Here is a 21,032-nt window from a genome sequence, read left to right as displayed (position 1 = left end):
TTTTTGGACCTTTGTTGGCCTAACACCCAAAATATGTGGCTGTTTCTTTTCTCTGTGATGGGAGGCTTCCCAGGACTCTAATCAAAACATGTAGGGTAGCTACTGAACTTCCATACAAAGGGTTTCAGTGCGCAGAAAATCAGCAGTCCTGTCAGCCCCTATGTCCCCCTCAAAAAATGTCAATCTCCATTAGAGAGGTTTGAAATTGCCAAGAGTTAATAAACTTCAGAGAAAATGAAAGAAACTTTTGTTGGGGAGGGGGAGTGATATCACTTCCTAAATGTGAGAGTTTTTCTCAAGTAATAACAGCTATCACTTATAGAGTGCTTTACTGTTTACAAAACACTTGCATATATGTTTTCTTATTTAATTCCCATAGTAATTCTGTGACCTGTTACGATTCTGCTTTACAGATATGAAAATAGACCCTCAGAGAAATTAATCCGTGTGCCTCTAAATCTCAGAATGTGTCTTGATTTTTCTAATTCACTGCACTTTCCAGTTACCCTATGCTCATGACGTAAGTGGTTGTAAGACTTAGAAAGTAGGGTAAAGTCTGTATCTATCAGTTTGCTATAAATTACAAGTAACAGAAGGAATATAATATGGGTGCCATGAGCATGGAGGTTCCTCATAATAGAACTGCCCTATGACCCAGCAATTGCACTACTGGGTATTTACCCTAAAGATACAAACGTAGTGATCCAAAGGGGCATGTGCACCCAAGTGTTTATAGCAGCAATGTCCACAATAGCCAAACTATGGAAAGAACCTAGATGTCCATCAACAGATGAATGGATCAAGAAGATGTGGTATATATACACAATGGAATACTATGCAGCCATCAAAAGAAATGAAATCTTGCCATTTGCAACGACATGCATGGAACTAGAGGTATCATGCTTAGTGAAATAAGTCAATCGGAGAAAGACAACTCTCATATGATCTCCCTGATATGAGGAAGTGGAGATGCAACATGGACGGTTAAGGGGGTAGGAGAAGAATAAATGAAACAAGATGGGATTGGGAGGGAGACAAACCATAAGTGACTCTTAATCTCACAAAACAAACTGAGGGTTCCTGGGGGGAGGGGGGTTGGAAGAAGGGGGGTGGGGTTATGGACATTGGGGAGGGTATGTGCTTTGGTGAGTGCTGTGAAGTGTGTAAACCTGGCGATTCACAGACCTGTACCCCTGGGGATAAAGATATATTATATGATTATAAAAATTAAGAAAAAAAAATTTTTAAATTAAAAAAATAAAGATGGGTGCCATGTCCCATATAGTAATTACTTTTCAGAACTCTTCAAGATCATAATTAAGAGGTTTTATTTGTCTAAAAGATGAGGGGGCCTCTCCTATTGTTAGTGCTTTATTTTGCTGCCGCTAACAGAGCGTAGGCTTTGTGCTACGTCTGTGATATTAAGGTTAGATACTTAAATGCCAAGATTACCGGTAAGAATTGTCTCTAAGAATGTGCTGTCTATTCCATGTCACTGCTTCTCTTTTGCCTTTGGATTACAGACACGCATACCCGCACACACATGTAGTTGTGATGCTGGAGGCTGAAAGGGTGACTTCTAGTCAGTCTAACTGCAGACACCTCTTAGTTATTTCTGTTGTGAGGGATGAAAGAAGTAGCATTTTTCAGAACCGAAATTGACTGACAACACGGTACTCCTTTTAACCAAGTTTTGACTCAGGCAGTTTGAGGTTACCTCTCCCCCCACCCCGAATGGTTTCCCTGGTCAAAAAAAGAATACAAACTGTTAACCAGCCTCAAGTAATAATAATGTAAAATCATGAACGTGATTTATAATTGGTTGTATTCATTCCTTTAGTTGTAAAGCAAGCTTATAAAATAGAGAGGTGTTACTCCCATTTTACAGGTGGGAAGTCTGACGTCTGTTGACTTGGTTATAGTCACACAGCTACTGTATACTGAGCTTTGGACCTGAGATTTCTCATCCCAGATGTCTGCACTGATTCAGATTCTTTTTTTTTTTTTTTTTTTTAAAGATTTTATTTATTTATTTGACAGACAGAGATCACAAGTAGGCAGAGAGGCAGGCAGAGAGGAGGAAGCAGGCTCCCCGCAGAGCAGAGAGCCCGATGTGGGGCTCGATCCGAGGACCCTGAGATCATGACCTGAGCCAAAGGCAGTGGCTTAACCCACTGAGCCACCCAGGTGCCCACTGATTCAGATTCTAAACTGCCTACATACACACACACACACACACACACACACACACACACATACCCTTACACCCTTTGTGACTTGGCATGGAAAAGAAATGATAACAAAGAAACCCTTAAAAAGTGGAGCCCTATAACCAAGTTTTTTTTGTTGTTCCTGATAATATTCTAGACCCGCACTTTTCTTTGTCTTTGGTGTACTCTGTAGTGATGTTTCTCTTACACACCCCTACTTAAACATTGCATTTTCCAAGCATATGAATAGAAAATGCCCAGCTGCCCCAAAGGACCGGGTTGACATAATATGAGCTCTTTGTTTACCCACTGAATAGGGACAACTTGTCCCCTGCCAGCTGCTTTGTCCACAGTCTTAACCTTGTTCTGTGGGAACCACCTGTATGAGTGGCTGGGTAATTAACTCCATACTCCGGTGTTGCCTTCCGATCTTCTGTTAGGAATAAATCAGATAATGCCTCTGAGTGTGAACAATATACCGCTCTCTGAATTAGGTTTGGACCACTGAGGCAGGTGGACATGGACTGAAGAATACTGCATTTAAGAAGAAGTACAGTTTATTGGGAGCTTCTTAGATAAAGGAACTATTGAAGCAAAGACACATTTTAGTGCTGCGCTCAGGATACCCGACTGGGGGGTCTGGGTGTATCAGGACAGGAAGTGATAGAACTGGGCTGAATTGCCCTGTCTTACTCATTTCATTTCAGACAGTGACTTGCCCTAAGATTACAGTGTGGATTACATTCTTCTTTCCTAGGGAAAAAAAAAGTGATTCCAAAATCATAAATCATAAATTACTTTTTTCATACATTCATTTATCCTGAGAAATGGGTTTATCAACATTGAAAACTGAGACCAAGGTCACTTCAACACCCAGCAGTGACATCAGCAGGAACTTAAGTAGAGAAGACGACAAGCCTCCCACTCAGGGCTGAGAGAGCCTTTATTGTAAATCTACCCCAACACGTGTACCCAACTTAAGATGAGTCACCTTCAGGACTCTTAGAAGCCACTTGTTATTACGTAAGCAACTGGCAATAATCAGATAATATGTCACCGAAAATGGGGAAGTTTGTATTATTTAAATAAAATCTTCATTCTTTAATCAGTGCTGTCATTAAGGAGAGTTTACATACATACTTCACTTCCAGTCAGAGGAAAACCATCACTTCCTCACCCCTGATGAAGTTATACCTTATTGACACCTGGGCCAAGCATTTTGTCACCAGAACAAGGGGGAAGAGGTAGTCCTGAGTTTTCTTAAACATTTCCAGTTCTTTTTATTGATGAAACCTTGAGATATTTGGAATCTGTGTTTCTACTGCCTACAATCATCATCGCCTTACTGGAATTTTTTTTTACATTTTCTTTATCTTAACCAGAAAACTGTTTTTGTTTTTTTAATATTTTATTTATTTGTCAGAGAGAGAGAGAGCCCACAAGCAGGGGGAAGGGCAGAAAGAGAGGGCGAGGCAGGCTCCCCCTGAGCAAGGAACCAGTGTGGACTCGATCCCAGGACTCTGAGATCATGACCTGAGCAGAAGGCAGACACTTAACTCACTGAGCCACCCAGGCGCCCCAACATAAAAATTTAGTTGTGAGTGGGCTCTGACACCGAACTCTTAAAATTCATTCCAGGTGACTTTATCTCAGTTATTATCAAAACCTGGTCTGGTCTGGGGCCTTGAAGGTGTCACTTGTCCCCATTCGGTCGATAGAAACAGGAGCCAAGGAACAGGTGAAGTGACATATTGTGACCAAAAGTGAGGAAGCTGCTTTCCAAAGAGATCAGCTCCCTGCCACAGAGAAGTCTATTTCTAAATTGTTTAAATTTGCTTGGAAAGGGATTATTGCATGACCCTGGTGTATTTCCTGGATCTGTTTAGTCTTCAGTGCTTCCTAAAACATTTTTCAAAATCACTCGTGATTTTCTAATCCTTCCTAATACGTGGACGCTTAAAATGCAACTCTTCTTTCTTTTTTTAATCCTAGCTTTGAAAACACAAACAAATGCCCGAGCCTTGAGAACTGACTGAAAAAGTGAGCGAGGGCCATTGGAAGTATAGCTGGCTGCTGGTGGTTCTGGTCATTTACGCACCTTACAGAAAATTGCAGTTTCCACTAAGAAAAGTTCAAGCATCCTCACTGCAGCTGCTGCTTCTGTTGGACAGGGGCGACATAAATGCACTGCACTCCCTCTGCTGGCTCTGAAATTGCAACAGCTCATTACCTACACCTACATTTAGATGTATTACCACACTTTAAAAAAAAAAAGAAAAAAATATGTATGTACATATACATACACACACACACATACATACATATATGGAGCAAAGGCTGGGAACACTGCTGATTCTATTATTTGTTTAAAATGTTAGGGAAAACAAATTATCTGCCTAATGCAAATGGTTGGATGAGCAAGAAAGCTGGCAGTTTTTAGGCTTTCTATCTGCACTGGACTGAGAAAAGGGGAGGGACTGCCTCTCCTCTCCCTGAGGCAGATCTCCAACAGCCTTTAAAAATGACTCAGTTCCTTTCAAACACCAAGAAGATCTTTTCCTAGAGCTCAGGGAGCCAATTAGTAGAATAGTAGGTTTTTTAGGTTCAGAACAGTCCAGAGAAAGCATGGGGCAGTGGGGGGCACCTGGGTGGCTCAGTCAGCTAAGCGTCTGCCTTCGGGTCATGATCTCAGGGTCCTGGATTGGAGCCCCGTGACTGATTCAGACCTCGGTGGGCGATGGGGGCTTTGCGGAGGATGACTGCTTGTCCCTCTCCCTCTGCCCCTCCCCCTGCTTGTGCTTTCTCTTTCCACCCCTCTCTCAAATAAATAAATAAATAAAATCTTTTTAAAAAAAAAAGAAAAGAAAAAGAAAGCAAAAGCATGTATTTGGCTTGGGGTGGGTGAGGGGGAAGAGAAAGGGTGTCAGGAAAACTGAATATCATCACGCTGAGGCTTCAGACCTCCGGGAAGGCCACTTCTGTGCATGGAGGCGTGTTACCCACAAGCCTGGAAGGGAATCATAGCTCCGTGGAATTTTAATGGCTAACTGGACCTAAGAAGCCATGGTTCAACTCACAAGTGAGGAAAACCTCTCAGGAGAACAGAATGTTCCAGATGCCTTGGGCATCCTGAGGGCCCTGAGCCCTGTTTCCCTCCTGCTCATCAATACACTGAGAGTTTTCCTGCAAGGCCGATCTTCTACTGGGGCTTTGCCTCCTTTACCATCCTTGCTTGTTTGCTTCCCCAGGCGTCTGGATGCCAACCACATCAGCTACGTTCCCCCGAGCTGTTTCAGCGGCCTGCACTCCCTGAGGCACTTGTGGCTGGACGACAATGCCTTGACAGAAATCCCTGTCCAGGCCTTCAGAAGCTTATCGGCGCTGCAGGCCATGACCCTGGCCCTGAACAAAATACACCACATACCAGACTATGCCTTTGGAAACCTCTCCAGCTTGGTAGTTCTGTAAGTTTTATTGATTTTCTTTCTCTTTCTCTTTTTATACTTGCTACAAGGGCTGGCTCTTCAAGCCTTGAATGGGGACATTTTCAGAGAGGAAAACCCCCTGGACTTCTCCCCCAAATGACTCACGAATGTAGAATTCAGCCACGTTCAGCAAGCACCTGCTAAGTGCCAAGCACTGAGAGGCACTCCAAGATAAACTATGGCCTCTGTCTCAGGGACGCCCGCATGTTATTTTTTAGGCAATCGCCAGGCTGTATAAAGTTAGTCCAGTAACTCAAATAAATAAATTTGGACGAAGTCCAGAGAATAAAAATTCCTTATTTCTGGTAATAATTGATAATTCAGGTCAAATTGAAATATGCCCTTCTTACTATTGAATAAATTTTTTTTGAACCCCTACCGAGGGAGGAGAAATAAGGACAAACCATTGACCAGGCGGGACCTGTGCATTCGTGTGGCTTTTTGCCCCAATGGGTCGAGATTTCATTATTTGAAGTAAACCAAAATGATTCTCAAGTAATAATTTGAAACATAATCAGTCTCCTTTAAGGCTGTAGTTCTGTGCCCCACGTGTATAACGGTCAACCAAGGCAGATAAAGGAAGAGAAACCCTGCTTGAAAGGCTGAAAGGTCGGTTTGCAGAGGAACTCTGAGGAAGGCTTCTTCCCCTCATGGGCAGCATGTACAAGATCATCAATAAATGTCACCAAGATCTCCCATGAAACCAACGTAGATTCATTAGAATAAACACCTTCATTGCAGTGCCGGGGTGGCTCCACTGGTGGGGCGGCCACCTCTTGGTTTCAGCTCAGGTCATGATCTCAGGGTTGTGGGATCAAGCCCCAGGCCCGGCTCGGCACTCAGTGCTCTGTACAGAGTCTGCTTGAGATTGTTTCCCCCCACCCCTCTTCTCCTTGCCCCTCTTCTCCCCCATCACTCACTCTCACGCTCTCTCAAATATAATTAATTAATTAATTAATTAATTAATTAAAATCTTTGAAGAGACCCACAAAACTTAGTCTAAAGAATAAGAAGTTTCGGGTGATATTGACAAATTACTGTACTGACTCACAGGTACAAAGAGGGTGCCACTGACCCACCGGAAGCTGGTGTGTGCATTAATTTTTCCTCCACCTGAGGGAACGGATTGACGGAGAGCCACCTGTTTGTCTTCACCGTCTTCCCCTTACGGCCCTTTTCCAAAAATCCCTTGGGACTTGGTCCAGTGTTCAGTTATGTGCACAGCTGTTCCCATGGGCCTGGACTTAACTGACCTACCATTCAGCCACAGAGGATAATTATACTCGTTAATACTACGTCAAGATAACGAATCTCCTGGGGCAGCCAAAAAAATCTAATCACTCTTCTCTGTGGCTAAAATTGTGGTTGCCTGTAAACCTGTGGTCCCGCCCTGGGAACGGAGCCATTGTAAGGCAGCAGCTTTAATAGAAAATATGTAGTTCACTAGGACCTTCCCTCCATCCTTCATTGGTCACTGATGACCAGAATCTCTGCTTAACCCCCTACATCCGAAAGCCAGGTTAACAACCTGAATTTACTTTTATCAGTCACATTGCCTGTATTATGATACACTCCTGGATATCTCAAACCCTAAAAGTAAAACCGTCTCTGCCTATTCAGTTCTATAGTATAGGACCATCTATGGTAAGAGCGGATGGATCAGTTAGCACTGGGGGGGGGGGGGTTAAACAAAACATTTCTTATATACAATTAGTGCATTCTTTTCTCTAAGTTTCTTTGGATTTAAGCAATTAGAATGCTGGGCCTAAGTTTCCAGGAGCAGCGTGCCTTCTGACTGTGTCCCTAATGTTCTCCTGCAGGCATCTCCATAACAATAGAATTCACTCCCTGGGAAAGAAATGCTTTGATGGGCTCCACAGCCTAGAGACTTTGTGAGTTGACCTTTTATTTGTTTCCCTTTTTTCAGTGTTTTCATGAGTATTCTGAAGGAATCAAAATAGCCTTAAAGTCAAACTTGCTGTTTGGTTTGGTTAATTGCCTGAGCTTTAAACAGATATTTATAGGGGCTTTATCTTAAACACACACACACACACACATGCAAGCTAATAAAGCTGAGATTTTATTTTAATCTAACAAGAGTGGTAAATTAGAATCATTATAAGCTAAATGAGATGTTCTCTACTGAGCAGCAACTGTTTGCTTAGGAATGTGTACTCTGTGTCAGGGATCAATTCTAATCTGTCACTCAGGCTCACTATTCATGAGTCTAGTCTGCTGCCCCCCCACCCCCTGCCCTGCCCATTGAGAGGATACGGACCAGGCAAATGCTACACTCTCCAGTCTGAGATGAACAGGCATCCCATTAGCAAACAACAAAGTGATTCCAAAAACTAAGAAGTATTAATAGTTACCATTTACTGGGTACATGTTTATCTAAATACTGGTCCATTCGGCGTACGTGGTTTCAGTTACTCCTACACCCATTCTATGAGGGCAACCATCACCATCCCGCTGTAAGCCCTAGTCGGGTTGAAGTTATTTTTACCAACATGAGAACCATACCTGAGATTTGCTTCTTCTCTAGTTTGACTCTGAAATCCGTGTTTACCAGCGCACGTGACTTCCAAAAAAATAGGTCAAAAGCTCAGGTCTGAACTGGTACCTATAATAAAAATCGAGTCCAGCCAGCTGACTGCCTAGAGCCTTTCCCAGAGCCACGAAGAGAAGAGTTCTCACATTCTCAGCACCAGGCACCACCACCACCACCATCCCCCTCCCCACCCGCCCCCTGACCAGGCCCCAGCCCTTTCAGGGGAGGAGCCACTCTTCATTGCCCCTGATGAGAGAGAGGGGTAGACTGAGGGTGAGGTGACAGGCAGTGGGGGTCCTGAGTGTTCTGGAGGAGAGGTGCTGGCTCCTGCTGGGCCCCCCTCACCCCCATATTTTTAATACTCAAGTACAATAAGCCACGCAGGGCCACTGAATCTGCAGGGGTGGCTCTACAGAAGAAGAGACCAAAGACCACCTCTCCTATGGCCTTGGAGCTCCATTACGCCTTTGCATCTGGAGCTTAGCATTTGTACTGTTTAGCTTCTAATCAGGTCTGGGTGTGAGGATTTCCTGACCTGCTGTCTGTGACTGGTGGCTCAGGTCAGTGAGCGCTCCCAGCTCTCCTTCCTGGATTACTTAAGTCACTCTGGGTTTCCTCAGAGAAGGGAGGCATCATACTTACGAGGAGATGCCAAAGACGAATTTCTCCAGGCAGAACTTTGAAGTCAACTTAATGGCAGAGGCAAAGCATTCTTATGAGGTGCTTGGAAGAATTAGAACTTCTCCCTTATCTACACAGGGCTGGGCTTGAGATCTTAGTAACGGAAAGCACCTTCCAGTCCTTTCCAACACAAAAGGAACAAAGAACAGTATTGGCTTTGAAGGGTATTTCCGCAAACAGTCTTTCTTCCTTTCTTTTTTTCCCATGTCTGAGATGAGAACCCAGGATTTCATGTAAATACCATCGAGTCCAACATTTCAGGGCAAATTCATGTGAGTCTCATTGTCCTCCATCCTTCCCTCGCTTTGCCCAGGGCTACAGAGGATCAGTAAATTGGTTACTCCCAACCTCTTCCTTTCCCTCACTAGAAACCCAAGTAATTTATAAGGACCCAATCCTCTGTTTAATCAAAACAGAGCATCTGGAGAGATTTACAAACAGGAAGAAAATTTATGTCCACAAAAGACACGAGTTTCCTGCCTGCAGTATAGCTTAAGGATGGTCTGTGCCAGATAAGTAGGAATCTTGATTCATGTTTAACTCGGTCAAATTATCTCTCTTAAAATTAAAAAGCAATTCTTCTCCATAGAGGAAGATCTAACCACAACGGATTGCCTGACCAAAAGGTTTTTCTGCGTCATCTGGGACATCTACCATTCCCTGAGACTAGGAGGCGATTACTTTTTCATGCAAAGTTGTAGCTCTAAGGTGGAGTTAGTCTGAGTAATGGAATTGAAAAGCCATTTGTGTCATAACAGATAGAGAAATTAATGAGTTGAAATGGTTCGGCCATGCCATCTCTGGGCATGAAGGATAATGTAGAGCTTTGCCTCACAGACCGAGGTAAGCATACTCTTGGTCTGAATCATTATTTGTGACCCTGAAGAAATTCTAGACCCGAGGCCCTTCCTGAGGGAACCCTGTACCACACACGCCTCTCCAGAAGCAGGTCATCATCCTGGAGCTCAGGCTAGGAGAATCGCAGGCACACTTCGGGAGTCAGGGATAAAGCAACTCTCCAAGACGCCCTCTCAGGTGAGGCTCTGAAGATCAGGGGGAGACCTCAGAGTGTGAAGGTGGGGACAAGAAAGGGGATGTGATTCAGGAGCCAGGAGGAACGCCCACACGCCAGCTCTCCCGGTGGTGAGCCAGGTTCAAGTGAAGAGTTACATGGTCAAGCCACCAATAACCTAGCCAAGTGTCTCTCCTACTTGGACATTAACACAGCTCTGTGTCCCCCTCCCTGTTTTTAAATACCTCAGTGCCATTGAGACTTGACTCTTACATTTCCCATGAGCAGTCTAATGACCACGTTAACGTAGATACTGGCAGAATAATGGTGGTCAGCAAACCTAGAAATCTCTCTCCATGAAAAGAAGGAAGAAGAATTTCGATCAGTGATCCTGGTCCATTGGAATAGGATGTTAACTTTCTCTGTAAATGTAATATATAGGAATTTTTAAATGAAAAACTGAAAATACCATTTACTTCTTTTCAGAGATTTAAATTATAATAATCTTGATGAATTCCCCACTGCCATCAGGACCCTCTCTAACCTTAAAGAACTGTAAGTATTTAGAGCAAATTTAATAGAAGAACTCTCTTCTTCGTGAAGTCACTTTAAAATATGTTTGACTATTGTACATAGCATGACCGACTGGAAAATTTCAAAAGTTTGTATAAATAATAGCTAAGTACACTTGAAATATATTTTAATTTATTCCATCACCAACAGACATTAGATAATCTTTTTTAAATTTAGAATGGATTTCTCTAAAATATGTATATTTGAAAAAATTTACATAGTTCTCTAAATCATACTCCTTTCCTAAGCTACATTCCCCCCAACATCTACACACTTCATACATTTATAGAGAATTGTCACAGAATTCCTTTATTTGCTGAGCATTTTGAAGAACAAACTTTCCTAGGTCGTGTAAGTCTAGGACTAGAGAAATAAAATGCATGTGCCTAGTACCGTGCTAGATGTTTTCATGCACATCATTTCATATTCTTTATGTACCTTGTGAATCATATTTAATTTTTTAAAACCCACAATTGTACTAAAGTAAAGCTGACTTTCAGCTTGTAGGTTGCATCCATTGTCTTTTATATACTGTAATTCAATTAGCTTTTCTTTGTACCTAAAAATATGAATAACGTATGTAAGAAATGTTCCAAGAATCGGAAAGGGAAATAAACATAGAGCCAGGAGAAATGAGACACACAGCTAAAGGAGGGCTCGTTTGGAAGCAAAAGACCCGAGGAGGGGTCTCCCTCAGGAGGCCCCACCTGTGGCTCAGCTGGGAAATCCTCACAGTCTATGGTCAGGCAGACCTAAGGCACCTCATCCAGCCGCCGACCCACATGGGACCCATTCCGCCACTCAGACAACGTTAGCACTGACAGAGGGGAATCAGTTTGTTATTACAGACTCACTGAGTACCTTCCTTCAGCTAAGGCAATCTTGTCCTCCTAAAGAGATTACGTAAATCTCTCCTTTACAGCAGCTTAAGTCAATTTTCTCTTCTCCTCGCTTCAAATGGGGTCAGGAGGAGTGACCATAATCCTCTCTCCAAAGATGGTTTCCTCTGTGTCAAGTTGTTATACAGTGGTGTTCTATTGGATATTAACAGATGGCTTTTCTTTTTATAACATCAGATTTGTAAGCCTCTGTAAAGCACAACTGTTATTTTTCAATTTTTTTACTCCTCTTTCAAGAGGCCAGGTTGTGATTTCTTTTTCTCCTAAAGAGCACGTAAGCTTCAAAACGCATGGAGGAATTTAATCTTACCCTCTAGCTATCAAAGATGTTGATCACTGCCATGGGAGGGGAGTACTATTATATAATGTTACCCTACAGGTTATTTTCCTTTAAAAATGTTTTCCTCTCTTTCTAGAGGATTTCACAGCAACAATATCAAGTCAATACCTGAGAAAGCATTTGTAGGCAATCCTTCCCTTATTACAATGTAAGTGGCCATAGTTCTTTTTGATTTTTCCATCCTGAGATATAATATGTATTGCACTTTTAAATATAATAAAATGAATGTCCTATAGATTCCCAAGTTTTGTCTTTGTCAATTTAAGATTCTTTACAGAGAACCATATATGGAGATGTTTTGCCAGCTTTCAGCTGACTGCTGAAATGACATAAAAGATTCTTTTTTTCTAGAACCTACAAGTGTGCATTGCCTCATGCTTCATATCTTCAGAGACCTTGTCTCACTTCACAGTATTCTTGTGACATACTTTTGCCTATCTCTATTTTCTAAGGAATAAAACTGATTTTTTAGAGAATCATTGTTAAAGTCACAGTCACTCAGAACTTGAACCTAGGTATACTAGAAATATAAATTTTTTTTTAAAAGATTTATTTATTTCAGTGGGAGAGAGAGAGAGCGCGCGCACGCAGGGGTGGATGGGCAAAGGAAGAGAGAAAAGGGAACTCAGGCAAACTCTGCGCTGAGTGCAGAGCCTGATGCAAGGCTTGATCTCAAATCCCTGAGATCAAGACCTGAGCTGATTCTAAGAGTCAGACGCTGAACTGACTGCGCCACCCGGGTGCCCCTATAAATTACTGTAATCAAATAGGAGTCCTTTACAGCAATCGACTCCATTGATGGTGGGCGTTTGGGGGGGTTACCATTTTATGTGAGGTTTCTGTATATGTTTGTTATCAAGTCCAAGCATTGAGTCACATTTACATAATTACAAGCGCAGTTGTAATTCTAGAAACATGCTTATATTCTAAAAAGATTATGTGAGGGTTTATATACCCTATAAGTGCACAATAGAGTTACAGCTAAGGCATATAACTAATGAGTTATGTGTCTCACATTTAGCACAAACAGAAAACCAATCCCATGTAGATGCACCGGAAGATGAAAACAGGTGTTAGGATGTTCTTCGATAAAAGACCTGGCAGACTGGGAGAACAGTACTGGCCTGAAGTCTTGCAGGAGGGGTCTCAAATCTGCAGGAGAGTAAGGATAACTGTTGAACTTGACCGTCGGAGCATTTCTTGGCAGATATTCATCCTGTGCCAACTTGATTAAGAGGCTTTCTGGAACCGTGTAGTAGTGTCACAAATGAGCTGGAATCCCAATCAGCCCTGACAACTGAAAAAAAAAAAAAATACCATTCATCGTTTCTGAAATAGATTGACAGTATGTTGGCAAACTAAGGGTTTTAAAGTTTATTGCCAACAAACATTAGGCCTCATTAGAGAGTATTTACATACTAAAAGTTGGCAAATTGCTTTGCCTTTGCTTCTTTTTCCTTAGAGCCACAAGACTGGGGTTGGTTTTGTTTTCTCTCTTTTTTTTTTTAATCACTCTTTTGATATGCTAATACCACTTGAGAAAGGACTAACAGCCCCCCAAATTTATAAGTGCTTCTGTCCAGTATTTTATTGCTATTCGCTATTTTCTCCCTGAAACTCTCCTCCTCTTGCTTCTGCCTGTTTCTCTCTCATCAGTCCCTGCCACCCCCTGGCAGATCCCCAGTTCCCAGCTTCTGTGAATGCTTCCCCTGTCCCACTGGCCACCCAGCCTCCATTTCTCCCTCTGTGGTCCCCGTCGTCGTCCTTGTAACTGCTTCTCAAGCCCACTGCCACCCGCCTCTGCTAGCCACTGCCTCAGCATTCCTGCCGATGGAAGGCTCATCCCCTGCCTCCGTCACGGGAGGGTGGAGGCAGAACATCCAACTGGTCAACATCTTGCTGTGGATCATATGGAGATGCAGGGTTGCCTCTCGCCTCATCTTCTGACCAGTTCTCCACAGCTCTCCTCGGTCACCCGATGCCATAACCCAGATTGACTAACCTGTATTCATAGAACAAAACTTTGTATTGCCTTTGCTCCTACAAGTCCATCTCTCACGATGCTTATTGAAATTCTGTGTCCCAGAGCCCCTTTCCAATGACATTACATGAAGTTTTTCTTGACCTCACAAGAAAATTTCCTGAGAACCCTATAACTCTTTATTTGTGAAACTTACATACACAAGCATAGGAATTCCTATCTGCCCAGTGTACTTACGTATACATATATGTATGTGAACATAATTTTATATATACACACACACACACACACACACACAGGCATATGACATAGATAAGGGACAGTGTGATATTATGGAAAAACTCTCCATTTTTTAATCATAAGACCTATATTCTAGCTCTAGCTCTTTCTCTTATCAGTGTTCTAATCCAAGGGAAGAGGGCAGGAGGACAGAAGGGGACTTGGGTTTTTATGGATGATGGATTTAATCCAGATCCCAGCCAGATGTTACACAAGCATGAGCTCTTTTAATTTGTACATGAAACCTACAACTCAGATTTATTATCCCAGTTTAACAAATTAGAAAAGTGAAGCTCTGGGAGTTACTGAATTTACCAAAGTATTAGAGTCTTACTTACCTCCCCCAAAAATGAGATAAATGTATCTAAGTATCTGTGCTGTGGATAATTTAAAATTTAAAAGCTGTGGAGCTTTTCAAGCTGTTGAGTGGGTCTATTGAGCTGCATACGTGAAAGAGCTTTATCAGCCAGAAAGTGTTAGGCTGTCACTCACTTGTTCTATCCCAACTGATTCCAAGCTTCTTTAGGGCGGGGACATTGTGTCCATCTTCTTCAAACTCCCAGAATCTAGCATAATGTCAGGCATGTAAGAGATAGTAATGATGGCTTCCCTAATGACTCAGTCTATGAACCCCCACAGTCCCTAGTCTCATACTTTGAGTGCAGTAACACCAATAAGTATTTGTTGAATTTCAGTGAACTAGAATGTCTTCTCCACTAAGAACTATTTGAAGGGCTTCATTGACTAGACAGTTCAAATACCATTCCATTGAAAACATCTGTAAAACAAAATATTTAAGTTCTAATAATGCCTCACCATTTAAAGCAGTATTTAACTTTTTTAGAAATCTAATGTTACCAAAAAAGCAAAATAGCAAATTTCCTCTCAACTAATTGGAAGAGTCCTTCATGTATGTTATGATAAGATTTGACTCAAGGATCTAACCTTCATGTGTACCTGTAGAACTTCATCTTTCTTTATTTATTTAATGATGCAATTGCCAGGACCTTGAATTACCTTTTTGCCACTTGATGGATATGCCACAGATGTTGAAGGCAGAGGAAGCTTTTTAGATATACCTACAATCTGTTCACTTGCTTTTCTCCTTAGTATCTGTTCTTATATCTGTTCTTATATCTTATATCTTATATCTGCCTTGCTGTCAAAAAAATTTTCATTTTTATATAGTATGGATTTCTTACCGGAAGTCTCCTCCTGGGGCACCTGGGTGGCTCAGTTGGTTAGGCATCTGCCTTTGGCTCAGGTCAGGATCCCACAGTCCTGGGATGAAGTGCTGTGTTGGGCTCCTTGCTCAACGAGGAGCCTGCTTTTCCCTCTGCCTGCTATCCCTGCACCCTGCCCCCATCTCTCTCTCTGACAAAAAAATAAATAAAATCTTTTTTTTTTTTAAAGTCTCCTCGGGAGTCAAAACATTTCTTTCGTGTTTTACCAAGTAACCAGGAATATTATACAATATAGTATAATCAAGATTACATACATTTAATGTATTTGTTGGAATTTTGAACAGGTGTTCATTTGTCCTTGAGCTTTTATACTAAGACAGTGGTGTTTGGATTTTTTTCAGACATTTCTATGACAACCCCATCCAGCTTGTTGGAAGATCTGCTTTTCAACATTTACCTGAACTAAGGACACTGTAGGTTTTTCTCTTACAGATCCATTTCCCCTTGCAGGGGTCCTGTATAAACCAAATGAATATTTTAAGTTAAAGTGCTTTGAAAATGGCACGAAAATGACCCCTTTCTGGAATCTTCTTCCAATAGTACTCATGTACCCCTCCTTCTAGGACTCTGAATGGTGCCTCACAAATAACTGTATTTCCTGATTTAACTGGAACTGCGAGCCTGGAGAGTCTGTAAGTACTTGAATAGGCTCTTGACTTTGCCCAGAACACGCACTGCCCTAGAAGCCTGACCAATCTTAAAGCCAGTGAATAAAAATATGTACTGTATGATGCCTGAATAAAAGAATTATGTCTGGTTTGTATTTCAACAGGACTTTAACTGGAGCCCAGATCTCATCTCTTCCTCAAACCGCCTGTGATCAGTTACCTAATCTGCAAGTGCTGTGCGTATCAGGAAGGCAGTGACGTTGTGTAAACAGGCAACTTCCATTTAGGAGCGAAATGGCAGGCGTTCTTTCAATAATCCTTGAAAAGGGGAGAAAGTTTTTTTCCTTGTAGGGCTACAAAAGGTCGGTGCTCCCTAGCCCCCGTGGGCCGGGGAAGTGGCTCTCTGATGTGACCCTGGTAATGGTGGCAGCGCTCCCTTTGTTCCCAAGGTCCAGTCTCCCGTTAGAGTTTCAAATGGCACACGTTTCCTGTCAGAAAAAGGATATGAACAAGCCTAGATAGCTTCGTTTCCCCCCTTAAGGCTTTCCAGAGCAGAAAAAAATTATGTAATGAATCAAAAACCCAATATGGTTGCCAAAAAAAAAATTAAGTTATCAGACCCATACAGATCTTGACAAAGGTGACCCTTCTTCTGGTATAGTTGGTAGGTGCCATGTTGTAATGTTTCCAACTAGTGGTTCAAATGCTTGCATATGTGAATTCTAGTGACTTCAAGCTTTTTTTTTTCCCTCTGCCTTTTCCTTTCTGAAAAGTAGCTTATAGGGATTTGAAGAGCAGAGCCTTGTTTTGACCTTCCATTTGCAGCCTTCTCCCTCAACTCCCAACCGTATTATCGTCCTCTCATGCATTGTGGCAACTTAATGAATGAACCCTTAGTCTCCGGCCATGGCTCCGTTCTCTCATGGGAGACATCTGTGTCAGTTGAATGCCTGTACTTTCACGACAGGCTTCACCTCATGGCAGAACTACAAGCAGCACTACGAATGTTAAGTGGAAGGATGGGAATGTCTGCCACAATAATTCTGCTTCCTTCCATCCCCAGCACCCTGGCCACTTCAGACTTCAGTTGTTCAGTATATGGGGTTGTACGGACACCCTATGAGAGCCTCGGGGTCAGTCATTCATGCATAGAGGCGGGGGGGGGAATATGGAGTAAGTCTCTTCTTCACTCTACATTGCCCTCTGAGGTGTGGATACAGATGGGAAAACTGAGAATTACAGAAGTGAAGTACATTTTTAGAAGTCATGCTGCAAGAAAGTAGCAGAGTCCAAATTCAAATACAGGCAGTTTGATTGGATAACCAGAAGAAAGTGGATGTATACCAGGTGGGAGAAATCTTGGGCACCATCTTAGAATTCCACCTACCACGTCCAGGTATAATTATCTTCATTCTTCGAGGAAACTGGCTTGATGACATGACTAGGATTTCACATGCTGTGACCAGTACATAAGAAGCCAGTATTTAAACTGCATCTGTCTCCAATATGTGACATGGAAAATGGTAAACCAGCCAGAGCTAGAACTGCATAAATGGAGGCTGACTGGCAAATTGGTTAAGAGCAAAGGCTCTGGGGGTCTGTGTTCCTGGTTCAAATCTAGTCTCCCTATATACCAGCAAGATACCTTGAGCAAGTTATTTATCCCCTCTGGGGCTCCATCTCCCAATCTATAAAATAGAGATACAGCCACTTCCTCCAGAGGATCATCATGAGGATTAAGTGAGTTACTACATGTCAAACGCTTATACACACACCTGGAACATTGTAAACTCTCAGGCAGCGTTAGCTCTTATCAACTTCTTTCTCACTTCCCTTGGACCATTACTCTCTCTTCAAGCTCTTCTTTTCTCCATTTGAAACTTGAAAGGTCTGAAAGAACACAGATACATTAACCACAGGAGCTTGTCAGTTTCAAAGCCCTTCAACCTCTAACTTCGATTTGTTCTTCACGACACCATGCCAGTTCAGCAGAACGAGTATCTTCTCCTTTAAGGAGAGAACTGAAAAAAGGCATAATGTTTGGCCAGTGTATCAACCAAGATGAAGAATCAGTTGAAGTTGAGAGTAGAACTCGGAGTGCCAAGCTCTACTACAATCTAATTTATGTTCTGGATGCACAGATCTGTGAGCTCCCCCCCCCCCCTTTGACTGAATCATCCACGGAGTGCCTGTTACATGGGGAAACTTCACTGTTGAAATTGTGCCCCAGGTTCTTCACTTTCATGGGAATGATATTGGGAATCCAATATCCCCACTAAGTAGCTGGTGATCTGAAGAAAATTATTTCACATCGTATGATGATAATCAGTGTCTTCCTCATAAGGTGACCACAAGCATTCAATGAAATAATTTAGGGAAAGCTGTAAACATGGTATCTATATTTAAGAAGAGCTTGATGAATGAAATGAAATGAAAATCACTAGGTAGAAAGTAGCAATGAAAATCACTAGGTAGAGGGACGCCTGGGTGGCTTAGTTGGTTAAGCAGCTGCCTTCAGCTCAGGTCATGATCCCAGCGTCCTGGGATTTGAGTCCCACATCGGGCTCCTTGCTCAGCAGGGAGCCTGCTTCTTCCTCTGCCTCTGCCTGCCATTCTGTCTGCCTGTGCTCGCTCTCTTTCCCTCTCTCTCTCTGATAAAAAAAAAAAAAAAAATCTTATAAATAAAATAAATAAATAAATAATCACTAGGTAGAAAGTAGGCACAAGTGCCCCTCTGTCTTTGTGTCGAAGGTGTTCTGTATCTTCTACTAAGAGGTACACAGAAGGATTTGTCTCCTTGCAGTCTGTGAGAACAAGTGAACCAAATTATTACCAGCTGTGACGATATGTATGTCCATTTTCTCACATACACTCTTTTTTAAAAAACTCACACCATTTTGTTGACCAGGTATATTTGTGCCCAGGTGTGGGGTATGGTTTGGGGGTTTTTTGTTTTTGGTTTGGTTTGGTTTGGTTTAGTCTTTCAAGCCTCTAGTATAAACTACAAATTTGTGTTTGCAAACAGCTTCATCTACATTATATATGTGTAGTAAATGAACTGTCTTTCTATATAAATTCCATTCATTCAAAAAATGTAGAATGGAGTGCTCAATGACAAGAACAAAATAATTTAAAAGCCTCTTAGAAAGCAGTATGGATTTTCCAGTCGCATAGTAGTGATCTGGTTTTAAGAATTAGAATCAGGCATGAAAGTGTGTTGTTAGTTGATTAGCTGATAACTTTTTAAACATGAGACAAGATTTTTTTTAAAGTATCTATGTTACTTTATCTACCAGCTTTCTTTTTTTAAGCTTTCTGCAAATTACCATGGCTTGTTTTAGATTAGTTATATTATACTATAAATATGTCCAGATGTTTTTGTTATTCTGTAATTTGTTGAGTTTTGGCTAAAGACTTTCTTAGATTTTTTTTTCCCCCTTGCCGTGATTGATTTCAAAGTTAGTGCTATGTTTTGAATTGTTGTTGGTGTTTTTTTTTTTTTTTTAGTTGATTAGAAAAGAACCAACAATGATTCTCTTAGCTGTAGAGATATAGCAGCTCTTAGAGAGGCACAATTATTTAATTTAATTTGTACTCATTTCAGTGAGATAATAGCTAGGACATTGGAGATCATCACTAACAAAATATAAATAAATTCACTAAGTAAATTATTTAAATCAATTAAAGAAGCACAACAGCTACATTTCAGTAAATGTTTGGATCTATGCTTAATCCAATAATGCCTGCGAATACCTGCTCCATGTCGGGGCTGGGGAAACATTCAGAGTCTGCCTTTGGGAGATATATCATCTTGGAGGGGAAAGGAGAGCAAAGCATGTTTCCTTAGGATTAATATGTAACAGATTTTCCCTTTTGTACCTTCTGTTTTCCAGAGATCTATCTTACAACCTGCTGGAAGATTTACCCAGTTTTTCAGTCTGCCAAAAGCTTCAGAAAATGTATGTCTATCAGAGTCTCTAAGTCACTTAACAAAAAACAAGAGCCAAAACTCACATTTCCAGGGGTCACTGGTTTGCTTGCCCCCGTGGTTCACTGGGGAGACATTTGGTGCTTTCCCTTCTCATACACACAAAGTGTGACTGTGTACGATGGCTATTGAGCTGGGAAACATAGATAATATTATTTTACTATGCACTGTACTGTCACTGAAGCATTTGTTGTGCTTTTTCCACCCCAAACTTGGTGTTCTAATAGAACTTCAGTGTTACTGGAGCTTTGGGGATTTTTCTAAACTTACATATCCAATGAGGAGTGTTACTTGTAAATATGGGAGGGGTTTGTTTGTTTCACAGCAGCCATCCTTAGAGGGGGTACCGTGTTCTTCATATTCGAGATGTCGTTGATTACACTTAGGCAGGAAACATTTGAACATTCCTTTCTTAAAATTGCCTCCACAAAACACGAGTCTTACTGCTTTAAAGTCATACTTTGGTTTTGATCAAAACGATATTAACCATCTATCTTTTCCCACTTCGTTTTTCTTTGAATGCCTTTGGGCGATTAAGAGAGAAAAAGAAAGGCAAATCTGTTTTTAAAAGGTAAGGATTTGACAGTCTTGAACACCCTCAGAGAATTCTAGAAGGGCCCGGAAGGCAGAGCCAGGTGACTGAACGAGGCTGACATTCGGAATACAGTCTTATGCCCACCCAGAGGAACTTGTTGCTTCAAAAGAGAGGCAACACTCCAGTATATAAATTGGAATGTTCTTCTTTAAGCAAAACAAAAAATTTTTCATCAGTCACTTGGTAGTCACACTTCATGTGTTCCTTTGATTGAGGGCAGGTAATCCCTCTGTACAAGATCTCTGAAGACTAATCTTTGAAACCAATCTTTGGAACTCTGTCATTTCAGAGACCTGCGACATAATGAAATCTATGAAATTAAAGTTGACACTTTCCAGCAGTTGCTTAGCCTCCGAACTCTGTGAGTACTGCCTCCCAGCGCCTTCCCCTGCACAGAGCACTCTCTTCCCTGGTATTTTCTTTCTGCTGTATACGGGTACTGTTGAACCTGTGTGCCTGTTTTTGCTGTGAAAAGGCAAATCTCTCGCTCATGGTGATTTTTGGAAATATATTCAAAAGTAGTAAATTTGCCATCTGCTCTCTGACACGGAATTTGGATAAAGAAGGAGGCCAAGCTGTTGACTTG

The 21,032-nt window shown here is 41.7% G+C and overlaps 1 protein-coding gene and 1 long non-coding RNA gene across 3 annotated transcripts in view; one reads left to right on the top strand and one right to left on the bottom strand.

Annotated features, from left to right (window-relative positions):
- LOC309870523 overlaps positions 1 to 9,258 on the bottom strand; it is a 30,363-nt gene extending 21,105 nt beyond the window's left edge. For both annotated transcript variants that reach the window (XR_014314641.1, XR_014314642.1), the window contains exons 1-2: positions 8,889 to 9,258; positions 8,219 to 8,318 (exon numbers count right to left, since the gene is read on the bottom strand). This is a non-coding gene — a long non-coding RNA (uncharacterized lncRNA). The remainder of the gene's footprint in view (positions 1 to 8,218; positions 8,319 to 8,888) is intronic.
- The window catches only part of LGR5 (leucine rich repeat containing G protein-coupled receptor 5), a 123,254-nt gene that overhangs the window by 89,841 nt on the left and 12,381 nt on the right, over positions 1 to 21,032 (top strand). The window contains exons 5-13 of the mRNA XM_082742839.1: positions 5,459 to 5,674; positions 7,516 to 7,587; positions 10,426 to 10,494; positions 11,828 to 11,899; positions 15,597 to 15,668; positions 15,819 to 15,887; positions 16,028 to 16,099; positions 19,757 to 19,822; positions 20,736 to 20,807. Of these exons, the coding sequence (XP_082598965.1) occupies positions 5,459 to 5,674; positions 7,516 to 7,587; positions 10,426 to 10,494; positions 11,828 to 11,899; positions 15,597 to 15,668; positions 15,819 to 15,887; positions 16,028 to 16,099; positions 19,757 to 19,822; positions 20,736 to 20,807 (780 nt within the window). The remainder of the gene's footprint in view (positions 1 to 5,458; positions 5,675 to 7,515; positions 7,588 to 10,425; positions 10,495 to 11,827; positions 11,900 to 15,596; positions 15,669 to 15,818; positions 15,888 to 16,027; positions 16,100 to 19,756; positions 19,823 to 20,735; positions 20,808 to 21,032) is intronic.

The sequence above is a fragment of the Mustela nivalis genome (assembly GCF_964662115.1).
Source record: "Mustela nivalis genome assembly, chromosome: 7".
In the NCBI taxonomy this organism is placed as follows: Eukaryota; Metazoa; Chordata; class Mammalia; order Carnivora; family Mustelidae; genus Mustela; species Mustela nivalis.
The sequence above is the reverse complement of the archived record's forward strand: the minus strand, read 5'-3'. Positions and strand labels throughout refer to the sequence as shown.